This window comes from Oxyura jamaicensis, chromosome 12 (assembly GCF_011077185.1).
Source record: "Oxyura jamaicensis isolate SHBP4307 breed ruddy duck chromosome 12, BPBGC_Ojam_1.0, whole genome shotgun sequence".
In the NCBI taxonomy this organism is placed as follows: Eukaryota; Metazoa; Chordata; class Aves; order Anseriformes; family Anatidae; genus Oxyura; species Oxyura jamaicensis.
In genome coordinates, this window is record NC_048904.1 from 7,417,267 (window position 1) to 7,430,869 (window position 13,603).

A 13,603-nucleotide genomic window follows, 5' to 3' on the forward strand; every position below is an offset into this window, starting at 1 on the left:
TGTTGGTGAGCGGCCGCGTGAGGCGCCTCCTGCGGCGGGTGCCCGGCAGGCAGCGCTTCGGCGCCTACCGCTTCCTGCCCTTCTTCTTCCTCCTCGGGGGAGCCATGGAGTGGGTCATGATCCACGTCCGCGTCGGCAAGGAGACGTTCTGTGAGTGCTGCTCCGCCCGCGGGGCTCCGAGGGGCGACCCAGCCCCACGGCAGCGCTAAGCCGGGCTCCGAGGTTGGGGCAGGCTCACCGGGGCTGTAGGAATTCAAACGGAGGAGTGGGGTCCTCCGAGATGTGTTTCCTAATGAGGTAATTGAGGCATGGATCACCTCTGAGCTGACAGCAGCGCGTCCCCAGCAGTTCAGACACGTCGGTTGTGTGGCTCGCTCCTCGCCAGGAAGCCCTGACAGAAACCTCCGTGTCCTTCAGAGCACGGATTTGAGCATTCCAGCTCCGTGTTATGTGAGAATACTCCCATTTTCGTGGGAGGTCTCTCTGAGTTCCCTGTAGAACAGAACAGCCAAACACAATGCCCACAGCTCACTGCCACCAAAACTGCTCCCAAGGCATGGGTGTGCTCAGGTTTTCCATCTAACCCTTCTGAGGCACACCTGTGCAGCAGTAAAGGCAGGTAAGAAACTAAAGCACATCATCTGCGTGGCAGCTGTTACACGTCAGCCCAAGCCCCGTTCATTTTTCTCTGAAAAAAATGCTGTGCCTAAATGATTCCAGAATACAGTAACAGTGCTGGTCCATAATCTGTGCAAGGTAACAATGTACAAGACTGGTCAGTGGGAGTTTTTATTTGGTGATGGATATTTAGGGGTGATCAGTGTGGGGAAGGCAGGCAGAACAGCTAGGAAGATCATCAGCATGAGTAGATATCTCTGTTTTGAGAAATAGCTACAATACTGAGGCCATGCTGAGTCCTCAGGCATTGGAATTTGTCCCTGTAATTTAATTTCCTTTTAGTTTCAGCTAGTTTGGGCACTTATGGTTTCAATTATCCTCATGAGAAAGTAGAAAAATGACTGTATCGCTCTGGAAACTTAGTTTTCATAGAAAAACATTTAATCAGACTGAGGGGAAGAACTTTAGCCTGGATGGGAGGGAAATGAGCTATTTTTAAGTGGTAATAAGGATTCACATTGTTTCCAGTTGCCTGTTGATGTCTGTAAGAGGAAATTGGATTGAACAATTTGAGACGACAGGATTCATTCATTTAACACCATCTTGCTGTTGAATAATGCTAATAATTTTTATTTTTTTTTTTGCCACAGATGATGTTTACCGCAGGAAACGATCTGAAAGGCAGTACAAGGCAAGGATGGACAAAAGTGAATTTTAGCTGGAAGGCTTCAAGGGGAACATGCTGACAGCTTCAGTCATCAAAGAAGCATTGCTGCCATGTTGGTAGGGGCAAAATTTTGTCTCTGCAACACAAACTGTAGTCCGCAAGTTTGTGAGGTATGCTCTCAGATGGTTTTGGCAGATTATTCCACATCTGCTTCTTACCGTGAACGTTTTGTGTCTAAACTGAATACAGCAGAGAGAAGTTCATTGTGTTTAGACCTTTGCCACCTATTTAAATTTTTTTTTCAATACTTTTAAATAAACTAAACTGAATAAACAGTCTGGCTACAGCTTTTCTTTGCCTGATGAAATGCCGTTGTTGTGACAGCACCACTGAGAGAGAACTGAGTTACATACTGCATACATTCATTTTTAATTAGTTTGCTTTGTACTGATGGAAGCTGCTCTCATGTCTGATTTTTCTTTCCAGTGTAGCGAAATTTTAAGTAGATAAAATAAGACAGAGCTCAGTGCTTGCTTACTCTGCCCCCACTCCTTGCAAAGTCATGTGTGCATTTAGGCTCCCCTGGGTACATGCACAGTACCTGGGGTGGTGACTAACGATGGAGCAAGGGCTGAGGGGAAGAAAAAGCTGATGCTTTACCTGTTAAGAAGTACAGGTTTAGAGGAATATACCACAGCAGCCATAGCACCTGAATTCTTGCTGCAGGAGGCATGCTTCCCACAGGAGAGGAGAGCTTACAGCATTCCAGGACTGCTTTTTCAGTTTTCTTTTACTCCCTGTCATAGCAACGCTAAACCTCATGAGCGTGGAGCATGTCAGAGACTAGGCTTTAGTGTGACTCTGGTACGATAATTGCATTTATTTCTGATGATTTGTGTATGTGCTGACAGTTCCCCAGGAGGCTGATTCTTAACATCAAAGCACCAGCCTAAAAACAAAACCCAGGAGAGCTCATATACTTAAACGCATTCTTCTGCTAACTCCTCATAGTCTTTTTCCACAGGAGCAAGTTTTCAATTGACATAAGAGACATCTGTTTACACGATCTTACAGTGCGGTTACTCAACTTGCAAGTAGAAGGTACCCACCCAACTTTGTGCTGTGCCTTCAAGGGACTTGATCTGGAGAATTAGTCCTGCCTGAGTTCTCAGGCAAAAAAAAAAAAAAAGAACGGGCAGAGAGCTGTGGCTATGCCCTCCATGCTCTGAGTGGGCAGCAAAGGAAGTACTGGGGGGGCAGGGGGGAATATCTATTTGAGAATAACCTCACGTTTGGCTTTGGTTCTGAGGTAGAGCTCGCAGCCACACACAAGATTGTTTTTGCAGTCATCGATCATTCCACTGCCACAACTCTTGACAGCAGCACCACATAGTGAAACTTTTGAAAATTGTTGCGCTTTAGCTCCATCTGCCTTTGCTCTCAGAGCCTTTTGGAACTCTGTCCTGCTGGTTCTTGGTTTCCATTTGTTGTTTTAAGAAGCCTTGTGCCCTAGTTTCTTCTCAGCACTCAGCCTGGTGCGAACGCTTCTCCCTTTGGCTTCCCATAGCACTCCCATAATAGCAGGGGTGTTTCACAGACCTCAGCGAATCAAGGCCTGTTTTTCCATGTCAGAGCTCTTATTTTGTGGCATTGTTTCCCATTTGCAGCTGAGAGCACCAGGCACGTCTGGAACTTAGCTTAAGGAGTCTCCAGTTAAGTTTAAAAAGCAAGGCAGGACTGCCAGTTACTTACGAGGAGCTTGGTGTCACTGATCTTCGCGACCGCTGCAGGAGTAAAATCCTTGAGTTGGATCACACCATTTCAGCCACGAGGCAACAGATCTGCGATGCCAGGAGATGAAACTTGACCTTCATTGCTCCGGAACTGCATTCCCAGCTCCACAATGCTTGCTAGCACCGATCCTTCTGCACTCTCCAGTTTTGCCCATCTCTAACACTGGAAACGGAGTAGCTGGAGCACCCTGGTCCCAGCCCATTCCCATAGCGGGCACACGTGGGGATTTAGGATCAGTTTTAATCTACACTCATTCTTCAACCCTCCATAGCTCAGGCCAGCACTAGGAACAGCAATGTTTCTGTTCGATGCTGCAGGAGCAGCCAGGAACAGAGCTTTCAGTTTAAGTACTGCTGAGCCCCTGCCAGTTCTGGAGTTGAGCACGTCTCTTCAGTCCTCAGGGAGTTCACTTGGTGTCAGGTCAACATCTACAAACGGCAGCCTCGGGTGTTCCCTTTGCAGCAGCCACAGAGAGAGATTCTGAGAACAAGCAAAGCATTTGTGCTGCAGGCTCTCCAGATTATGCAAGTCAGGCCAATTTAGATGTCAAGCATGGAAAAATTCAATGCGGTAAAGCAGCTGAAAACAGTCCCGTGCAAACAAACCCTGATACTTAGGACTAAGCAATGCTGCCCGCCGCTTCCGCACTAGAGAAGGGACGGGCTCATGCTGACCGAGTGACCTGGGGGAAACCATGGAGCTGTTCATCAGCCCTCCTCCCTCCTGGAACACGCTGCCTGAGGGCTGTGGAGTCTTTTTCTCTGGAGACGTTCAAAACCCACCTGGACGCGTTCCTTTGGGACCTGATCTGGGTGTTCCTGCTCCAGCAGCGGGACTGGACTAGGTCATCTTTCAAGGCCTCTTCCAATCCCTCACATTCTGTGATTCTGTGACTTCCTGAGGAGTTTCCTTAAATCCTTATTGGGTGCTTGTGCTTGGCACAAAGCATGAGGATTATTTATAGTCCTCCCTAAATCATCTGATAGAAAATTAACTTGGGCACTCCCTGTGGAGATGGCTGCAGACCTCATGACCACCCATCACCACTTTTTGTCCCAGGCTGCAGAGCACCCTGAGCTTACCCAGAGCCAAGCCCAACCACTCACTGGTGCTGCTGCAGAACCCTGGGGTTTCGCCTCCATTTGTTTTCACATTTCTCCTGCTCTCTCCTTTACTGGAAGTTAAGCTGTGGGGCTAGACTTCTGCACTGGATTGCTGGAGGAGTTTCTCCAAGGAATGCCAGAGACTGGGAATCTCTTCACCCAGGACCACCAGATCCTCATACACTCCAGTAGCTGGGTTTTGGGTTTGGTTTGTTTGTGTGACAAGTCAAATTAGGCTTGCTGGTAAATGCAGCAAGCAAAAAGAATACAAACATTATTAATCAGAATATTTCACGTGCCAATGAAACAGATCCCATTTCTTGATGTTAGAAGTATTCAAGCATTTTAAAAATACTGCTCCCATTTAGTGCCCTTGCTGCCGATAGAGGGCTACATATATCTACAGCTGATGTTCAGCATCTCAGATTGAGCAAATAAAATGTGAGCAATGATTAGAATTCGTCTCAGTGCAACTGCACCATCAGGTTTTAGAAGGGTGGAAGTTCTGTAAAGCTGGCAGCCTGCATGAGAGGCTGTGTTTATCCCCTGGGTCCAAGCCATTAATGCACGTTAATTAAATATAACGGTATCTGTTCTGGTTGCTTAAATAGCTTTGTGAATCATGTCAGAGGCACCTCAAGATACACGAGGTCACTATCACTTATTTTTTCTTGCAATTGGTGTTATTAAAGATTTCCATCTTGTTTTGTAATTTTACTGGGTAAAAGATGCCTTTTGCACATTATTTTTTTCATTTCCTTCATTATCCAGCTACATAAAAGACAGTCCTGAACCAGGTTAGCTTCCAGCATGAAAATAAGGCTTGCTGTTTATTTTCAAAGCAACTACTGTGGAGGCAACTGGAACTGGCTGAATCTTATCACCTCTGCTCAGATGGTTCCCAGTCCACCACATATTTTTTTTAAAGCTTACTACGGTTCGTTCATCCTGCTTCTAGCTCCCCGCCCCCAACTTCACTGTTCTTGTCCCCTACCAGACATGCCTTGCAACACACAGGATGATATACCAAGGATTCTTTACCCACATACATCCATGCACATACCACGGACTCCATAAAATCTGGATCAGCAACTGCCAGAATTACTTGAAATAAAATCCTAACAAAAGTCTTGATGGGACACTCAAACCTGTTTAATCCAAAACACTTTGCAAACTATTTTTATTCAAATTAAAAAGACTCAAGTAAACAAAGTGATGGTACATACATGTTATACACCTGGTTATCAGCTTAACCTTCAGGAGTACAAGGTCTAATGAAAAGCCAAGCATGGATTAACCAGGTCTGAAAACATATGCTGAAAAAAAGTCACCAACATCAACTTTTTTTTTTTTTTTTTTTTTTTTTTTTTATAAAAAAAATATATTTTCTCATGGAAGGGGACTGAGGAAGAGAACAAATAATTATTAGTCATCTTCAACTGGTTTATGAAAATACCGGTCCTAGATTAATCTATTTTCCACCCTCTCAGAAGAAAGAGAAGTTATTCTTTTGGACTGAGTTGCAGTAACCATGTTCCTGCCAACATTTTTTTTTCCAATTAGTGTCACCTTCCCACTTATTTAATGCAACCCAAAATTATAATTTTTCTACAATCAAGTACATGAAAGCATTTACTTTTAAGCAAATAGCTTTGCAGTCCAAAAGGTTGGTTAGTTACAAGGACAGTTAAGTCTTTAGCAGAAGGCAGTCACAACCCTGAAATTTGGCAAGAGGAGTCTATACACACCTTACTTTGCTAAAAAACTAAACCAAAAACCCTCCGAGGGCTGCAATGTGGGTACTCTATTTCTCCGATGTACTAGGTATGTTGAAGTTATGCATACAGTACTATTATAAAGTTACGTTTGTGTGTCCAATTTCAAATTTTGCATTGCAAAACTTTCGTTAACACGAATCAATACACTTAGAGCATAGAAAAACGTCTTATAATGCCCAATCATCAACAGAATGTGTGCGAATTTAAAAGCATCAAGTTACTCCACTAACAAAAGAATTCAGCTTCTCCTCTAACTTACCTTCCAAGACCTGAACTGGTTCAAAGTTCTGGCCCCTCACAGCTGCAGACTGAATTGCAGGGGGAAGCAGCTTTGCCTTCTCTGCTCAGCGTCACAGGACCCCCAGAACAGGTCATGGCATCACCTCCCACGGGCATGCCCAGCACAGGTATGCCGTTACCGATTTAGGATCATAATGGCCTTGGCTACACAATTAAATAACCGGACAGGATTGGACAACACTAGCAGTCAAGACAGCCTTGTCCTGTCTGCACTAGCACTTCCACGATCACTGTGGCCCATTCAGCTGCCTCGATATTGACTTGAAATGTGATTTTGCTCTAGCGTCAACGCACACCTTACCTTGAGCTTCTTTCAAAGAGATCTTCCCTGTTCACATCCAAGTGAGATTTCTGCTGGAAGCGGCTAGCACACACAAGCACAGGTACACACATTCCTCTAGGATGTAAACTATGACTAACTTCACATTCCATTGTACCAATCTGTAAATACTTTGTTTTCTATTTTTTTTCTTTTATATAAAAACAATGGCATCAGATTCTCAGCAATAAAGTATAAGAAAGATGAATCCTTGACTACAGTTAACCAATTATGAAATAGCCTTTCAAACAAAGGAAACATATGCAAAAATCCGTGTATTTGATCAACTTAATATAACAAACACAACTTAATATAACAAAATTAATCAATATATCAATATTGATATGTTGACATATCAATATTGATATAATTATCAATATAACAAAATTAATCAACTTAATATAACAAAAAGTGAAATATGCTTATTAAAAGTGTCCTTATATAAAAATGGTCTTGCAATGTACAGTAAAATGCAATACAAATTATCATTGGTTATCTCTCCCCACCCAGTAACTAAAACAGCTATTGTTCCACAAAACTCCTTATATGCCGGTATCAAAGAAAGAAGCAATAACGCAACTAAACATTTTCTATATTGTATGCCTGACGGATATTGAGGGTGTCTCGTAGCATCAGGTCTCGAAGACGCCATAACGCATCGGCCATGGTGGTATGAGCCCCTTTACTTTTCAACCAGTGTGACGGGAGACGGCTCTCTTGTTCTTTTGACAAGTGGATATCTCGCCTTCGTGCTGAAAGGTTAAGGAACAGCCCAATTACCTACTGACTTTGATAAGTTTGCCTTGCCTTTGATACTCACCACAATTTTTCAGGAAAGAAGGAGAGTGTAACTCCACAGTATTTCTTTTACCCCCAGTATTTGAACCCATACAACTCGTAATTAGATTCATACAGCATCAGTGGAATTAGCCTACTAATAACACACAGTCACAGTCTGTCAGTTTAACAATTACTTGCATGTGTACATTTTATTAAGTAAGCAGCAGATTAATTTAGTGTCTTCCATAAAAGCCAAATGGTTATAAAAAAAGTGTTTCTGACACACAGTGGGATATTTCCATACAAAAGCCTTACCTGCAAGGGTCTGGTCCCACTTGCTGATGCTATTTGATTCAGCACTAAGCCCCTCGATGTATTTCAGATAGGCTTCAGAATGAAGAAGCCTCTGTGTCTTTGGTGGAGGGGAAACAAACATGGGAGTTGAGGGCTGCTGCATGACTGGCTGACTTGCTGGGCTCTGGCCAGGATACGGAGGGGGCGCCTGCTGTCCTGGCGGGCCAAGGATTCCTATCTGCAACAACAAAGCAACGGAGAGGTCACATCTAGGGGAACTGCAGGGAAGCCAGTTCACATCTGTGCATCAGATCATCCTCATACAATGGAGTTTTGTTCGTAACTGAAAGCACAAAGAAAATTTCACTCGAAGACAGCCCACTTCGGCCACAGTTACCTGGGAAGGTCACTGAGATGCACAGAGAGAGGATGTATGAACAGACCATATTTAACAGCAAACATGTTCTCATTACTACCTCCATTTCTCCTCTGTCATATTACCCTTAATTGCTATTTTCCTCCTTTTTATTTCATGTTCTCTCACACTTGACCACAAAACCTGTGATGTGCAAGGTGTAGGGTTTAATCTCGCTTTAGGTACCTCTACAACATCTAATACAAATCCACCCTGATCCCTAGAAGATTAGGATGCTTCCACCATAAAAAAACTAACTGCAGTCAGGCTAACATCACACTCACATAGAAATCCCTGACACACAGGAAAACCCCAACTGTTGTGGTTAACCAGCAGTTCTCAGAACTCTTAACAGAGATGACCTATGGTCTGGAATAACTCAGTGTCACGGCACAGAAACTCTACTCAGCTTCTGAGTTTCTTTATACCCCCTGGCCAAAATCATGGTTCTCTTTATAATGCAAATGTTTACCCAATACAATTTCAAGTGTGCTGAACGTTTCATCTGTATTCATCGGTACCACATTGAGAAGGAACATCTGATCATCACTGGCATCCAAACCCCCAGGTTCTGAACTGCCAATGAGCATCTGCTTTGCTGGTTTGTGAAATAGGGGAGCAAGCGAAACAGCTTTTACCCACTTAGCTGAGAAATGGCTGAGAAAGTGCAAAAGCAGCCCCACCGCATCAACAAAGCATGCAAAACCTAAATTATCACCAGTGTAACAGTGTGTTAAAATTACTTGTATTAGCTCAGAAGAAAGAAAAAAAAAAGCACAGCCTTGCTTATAATGCAGGGCTTATCCCACTAGGCAGAACCTGATTAGTGTAATAAAACTTCAACCAAGAAATACAAACTTATATTCTGAGTGCAAGATATTAACTGGTTCTAAATACAGCAGCGTACATTTGGAATTTATGTTCTCCCCGGGAAAGGCTATGTGCATTCATTACATGTCTTAACTGAGATCCCATTTAAATGCTAATTCAAAGCCTTAGAGCCTCATAAATAATGCAAAAATGACTCACCTGCTGTCCAAACGGACTTGCTCCGGGTGCTGGAGTGCCTACCATGGGGGATACATTTTGGCCTATAACACCTATATTCCAAAATATAAAACAATTAGTCTTATTTCAGAGCAGTGAGAAATATCTATTTGGTCTTCTATAATCAAATTTATACTTGGATATCATTGCTTAAATCTATTTTAAAAAACACTTAAATATCCCACTCTCCCCCAGTTAAAAAAAAATAGAAATTTCTGAATGAAGGAAAAAAAAAGACAACTACTCAACATTAATACGTGGCCCCTTGAATCCATTTAATTAAAGAAAATTATTTTTTTTTCCATATTACTTAGGGATCGCCTAACTACATCCTTTTGTTTATAATGTGCACCTTTGGCTGAACAGAAACTTCCTGGAATCCTTAAAAACAAACAGACAAAAAGGAACAATAAAAAAGGAAAAACTGTTCTGCTTTAGTAACATTTCCTTGTGTTCAATTTTATAAAACACATTCACAGTAGGAAGAAAGCCAAGACATCCCCAAAATTCTGTAATATCTCACTAATATAAAACACCACTTGCAGGTTAAGCTTAAATAGCCCTATATATATGAAATTGCTAACAGTTGGAGGAAAAAAAGGTCCTGTTAGTTGTTTTTTTTTTTTTTTTTCCTAGCTATATGAAGAGGCACAGAATATAGCAGATACCGCCCACATACAAATCTGAATGAGTCGTGCATGCAGTTCCTGCTATTTTCTATACAGATGCTTTGGTCAAAAAAAAAAAAAAAGAAAAAGAAAAACCCCAAAACAAAACCCACAACCAAACAAAAATAAATCAAACAACAACAATTAAAAAAAAAGTTACATATGTTGTTGCTTTTCTTTCTCTTCATGCCATTTTACACAGTCATTCATTTGAAAGGCTGCACAGTAATTATGCTCTTCGCAAGGGTTTAATTTGCGTGCGGATTTCCGTACCAGTGATCAGAAGATGTGTCACTGCATTTTGCACACTAAAGCACGTATCTAATCAGTTTTCCGTTTGATTACAGCCTCCATGTTAAAGGCATCTGTACTAACAGCAAGTCAGAAGTTGGGAAAAACACTGATGAGGCAAGCTGTGGAATATGGTATAGATTTTTTTTCGGTACAAAGCAGATAGGTTTGGAGGAGGGCACCTTCCCCTTCCCAGTGTTAGGGCTTCATTGACCCTTAGCCCACCCACCCGATTTAGCACCACTCCCGGGCATTATATATTTTTTTTCCTTAGCCAAGTTCTCTCAGTTTTATCCATTGTACACACAGCCCGTTTCTCCAGTTGGAAACATTCTTCAAAGAAATGCATTGTCCTGGGTTCACCTCCCAAACATTTGTATGCTGTTGTTGTGTGCTTCAGTGTCACTGTCCTGCTGAGTCGGAGGCAAGCTCATGCTGTTTTCCTACTCCCTCTACATGACATTATGGTGAATCTTACACATCAGCAGTGATGCAAACTGCACGCCTAACACCGATGGATTTTAAAAAAAAAGGCAAGCAAGCAAACAACAACAAATCACCACAACAATTTACATGAAGTCCCAACAGAGCTTCTGATAAACACAGTTGCAAATGGGGTAGGAGAGACAAATGAGACCGCTTTTGTCCACAGCTTGTTCAAACAGCTGAACATATCGGATGCATGTCTTTTAAACAGCCACGAGTTATCAGGGGTAAGAACTGAAAAAAAATCCACAGAAAACAGGACGAGAGGGCAGATGAACATCTTTCCCCCTGCACTGAAAAAGAGTTCAGTAAGGAAGGAGAGCAATAAATTTCATTTCAAATTTCATTTGAAAGCCATTGATTTCACTTGAATAAGGGAGGGAGTGGAAGGATGCTGTTCAAATGGAATGAGGATATGAACTGGCCAATTTCCATTTTTCAAACTTCTGATAAGCTCGTGAACAGTTGTTTTGTTGTTGTTGTTGTGTTGTTTTGTTGTTGTTCATTTGTTTTTTTTTTAACTGGAGCAGAACCACGGCTGGAGCAGCACCACATGTCGCCAGTAACCTGTTTGCTGCTGGCGCACTGGGCGTGTTGTGCCAGCGTGCACGCTCTGCATGCACCCCGTACGCTCAGCGGTACGCTGCGCACGCTGCGGCTGCAAACCTGCCGTGTTCAGACACAATCAACCAGTTACGCAATGACCAAAACAAGCTGCAGATAATTTCTGTAACAACTGCTTAAACGGCAAGTACATGAAAATGAAACAAGGAGCGAATGAGGATGACATTCTTACCGGGTGGTGGGATGCCTGGGATGCCTGGCATACCTGGCGGAAGTTGGTGGGGTGGGGGCACCCCTGGGTGAAGTGGCTGCATGCTGCCCATGCTAACAATGCCATCAACTGGGCCCTGCAAAGGTGGCAGCACCGGTGGATAGCCACTTATCATGCCTTGAAGGACACAACAAATTTCAAACATGCATCAATAACATGCAATATGATCTACACAGTAAGACATGCACTATCCACAAAAAAAAAAGCACCTTTAGTACAGCAAGACGATACTACAATTAGTATCTTGCAAAAATGAACAAAAATAAAAATAAAGTTATAAATATGAAATGCTACACTTTTGATGAATTAGTATTTAGTGTATCTGTATGTTTCTCATGGGGCAATAAATGCTGAATATCGAGACATGTTAACACAAGGAGTAAATTCAGCCGCAATTAAATGTTACTAACGCAAGCGATTTTAACACAGCTTAAAGCTCTGCCATCTGCATACAGATTACGACCACAGCGCTAACTACACAAGCTTCACCAGCAGCCCTACATCATGGGCTACCCTGGAGACCAAACCTGACTGGAAAAAGTTAACATCTATACATGTTTATGCAGTGCATATGCAAAATTAACTTTTAGAAGGCTTGAACATTCACATACTTAAAACTAAAGGTAGTGGCATGTGTGGTTTTTATTAAACCATCTTCAGCATGAATTTAAGAAATAATTAAAACTTTAAACCTGACAGCACTGGATATGCTTGCTGGGCTGCAGTGACTTACTTTCTCCACACCTGACTGCAGGAAAAGGCTCTACAAGGAGCACATACGGTCCCTCACTGGATTTCATTCTCAATGTTTTCAAAGTGTCTTAACGGGGAAAACAAAGATGCAACCGAGATGATATTGTGCTGCTCAAAATGTCAGTTTCCTGCACGTGGGGAAGAGGACAGTTTGTCCTGGCTTGGGCTCACGTTTGTCGCTGTCTGTTAAGCGAACCTACACAAAGCATCTGCACCGTAGCAGGCCCTAGAACTTAACTTGCCTATTTTCTTGCTTATTTTCTATGCTTTTAATGAATGTGTTGTCAGAGAACCAAGGAAGGGTGTTGGAAAGACAATGGAAAGATGATAGGGGACAGAAGCAGGTCGTGAGATAAAAGGTAAGTTTAGAAATGTAAAATTGCTGGGGTTTCTGTAACCTGTTCCAAGAAACCACTTACTGAATCTTTGCCACACTCCAAGTTACTCATAAAAGAAACTTTCAGAACAGAGATTTCTGGAATAAAACTGGCCAGAAACTCAACGTCAGCTCTGCCTGAACATTTTCTCAGCAAAACTGTTGTGAGCTCAGGATCGTAACACCTTAAGCAGCTCCAACACACAAGCTGAATTTGTCACCTGCTCAGGAGAGTTACAAAGGCAAGGAACCTGAAATTCCAAAGCTTTACATTGAGCAAAGAACTGAACTTTGTAAAACTTTCATTTTCTTCTGAATACACAGGACACCTTCATCAGCACTTACTGAATAGCTCTTTGGTACCTATTTCAAATCTCTAGAAATTATCTGTACCTCTTTATCAACAAGGTGAAATTCGTATTCCTGATGGGAGAAGTAAAAGAGAAAAATAACAGAACTATCCCTTGAATAACAGGCTTTCACTGTAGCTACTGCCTGGTACTTCCCCTGCACCCCAAGCAGCAATCACATCTTCAGTTCACTTGCAAACAATTCTGAAGCTTTTAAAGGAAAACAAACAAATAAACAAACAAACAAAAAAAAACCACCACAAAGCAAAACCAAACCTCCAACAAAACAAAACAAGCCCATCCTTGTCAATCACAGAAGCTCATTTCTACATTTCCAAATAAAATGTGTAACAGCTGACTGGAATAGTAACACTGTAGACAGATGTCCATGAGAAGTCGGTTCTTGTAGCTCATCACAAGGTTCTAAGTGCAGCCGTTTTCATACCCCATACGTGACTTACCATTTTGGTTTTAAACTAGTAAACTTGGGCAAACTATTTTCAGCTCCCACAGCTGTGATTTACTCTTTCAACTTACTCTTTCTCCCCCCTCCACTTTTTTTTCTTTACTACAACGATCTAAGTTTAAATAAGCTTTTGTAACACCTGAATTTAAAAGCAACAAGAGCACTGTGAACTAAGAGAAAATATATCTCAAAAAGGTATCCAGTTGTCTTGTAGCTGTGGGCCATAAACAAGTGATGAAGAAGTTCTCTGAAACAGAGAAAAG

General features: G+C 42.3%; 2 protein-coding genes across 21 annotated transcripts in view; one reads left to right on the forward strand and one right to left on the reverse strand.

Annotated features, from left to right (window-relative positions):
* Positions 1–2: 2 nt before the first annotated feature.
* On the forward strand, positions 3–1,620 carry SMIM4 (small integral membrane protein 4; the record flags this gene model as incomplete). Its single annotated transcript, XM_035337887.1, has 2 exons — positions 3–150; positions 1,269–1,620. Coding segments are annotated over 2 exons (216 nt in total), but the record flags the coding sequence as incomplete, so codon positions are not given.
* Positions 1,621–5,147: 3,527 nt separating this feature from the next.
* PBRM1 (polybromo 1) overlaps positions 5,148–13,603 on the reverse strand; it is a 60,171-nt gene continuing 51,715 nt past the window's right edge. For 14 of the 20 annotated variants that reach the window (XM_035337283.1, XM_035337279.1, XM_035337277.1 and 11 more), the window contains 4 exons: positions 11,357–11,512; positions 9,098–9,168; positions 7,675–7,891; positions 7,159–7,331 (listed from right to left, as the gene is read on the reverse strand). In XM_035337283.1, coding sequence (XP_035193174.1) covers positions 7,159–7,331; positions 7,675–7,891; positions 9,098–9,168; positions 11,357–11,512 — 617 coding nt within the window. Of the gene's footprint in view, positions 7,332–7,674; positions 7,892–9,097; positions 9,169–11,356; positions 11,513–13,603 lie in introns of all 20 variants that reach the window. The other 6 variants (XM_035337290.1, XM_035337289.1, XM_035337288.1 and 3 more) reach the window with 3 other exon arrangements.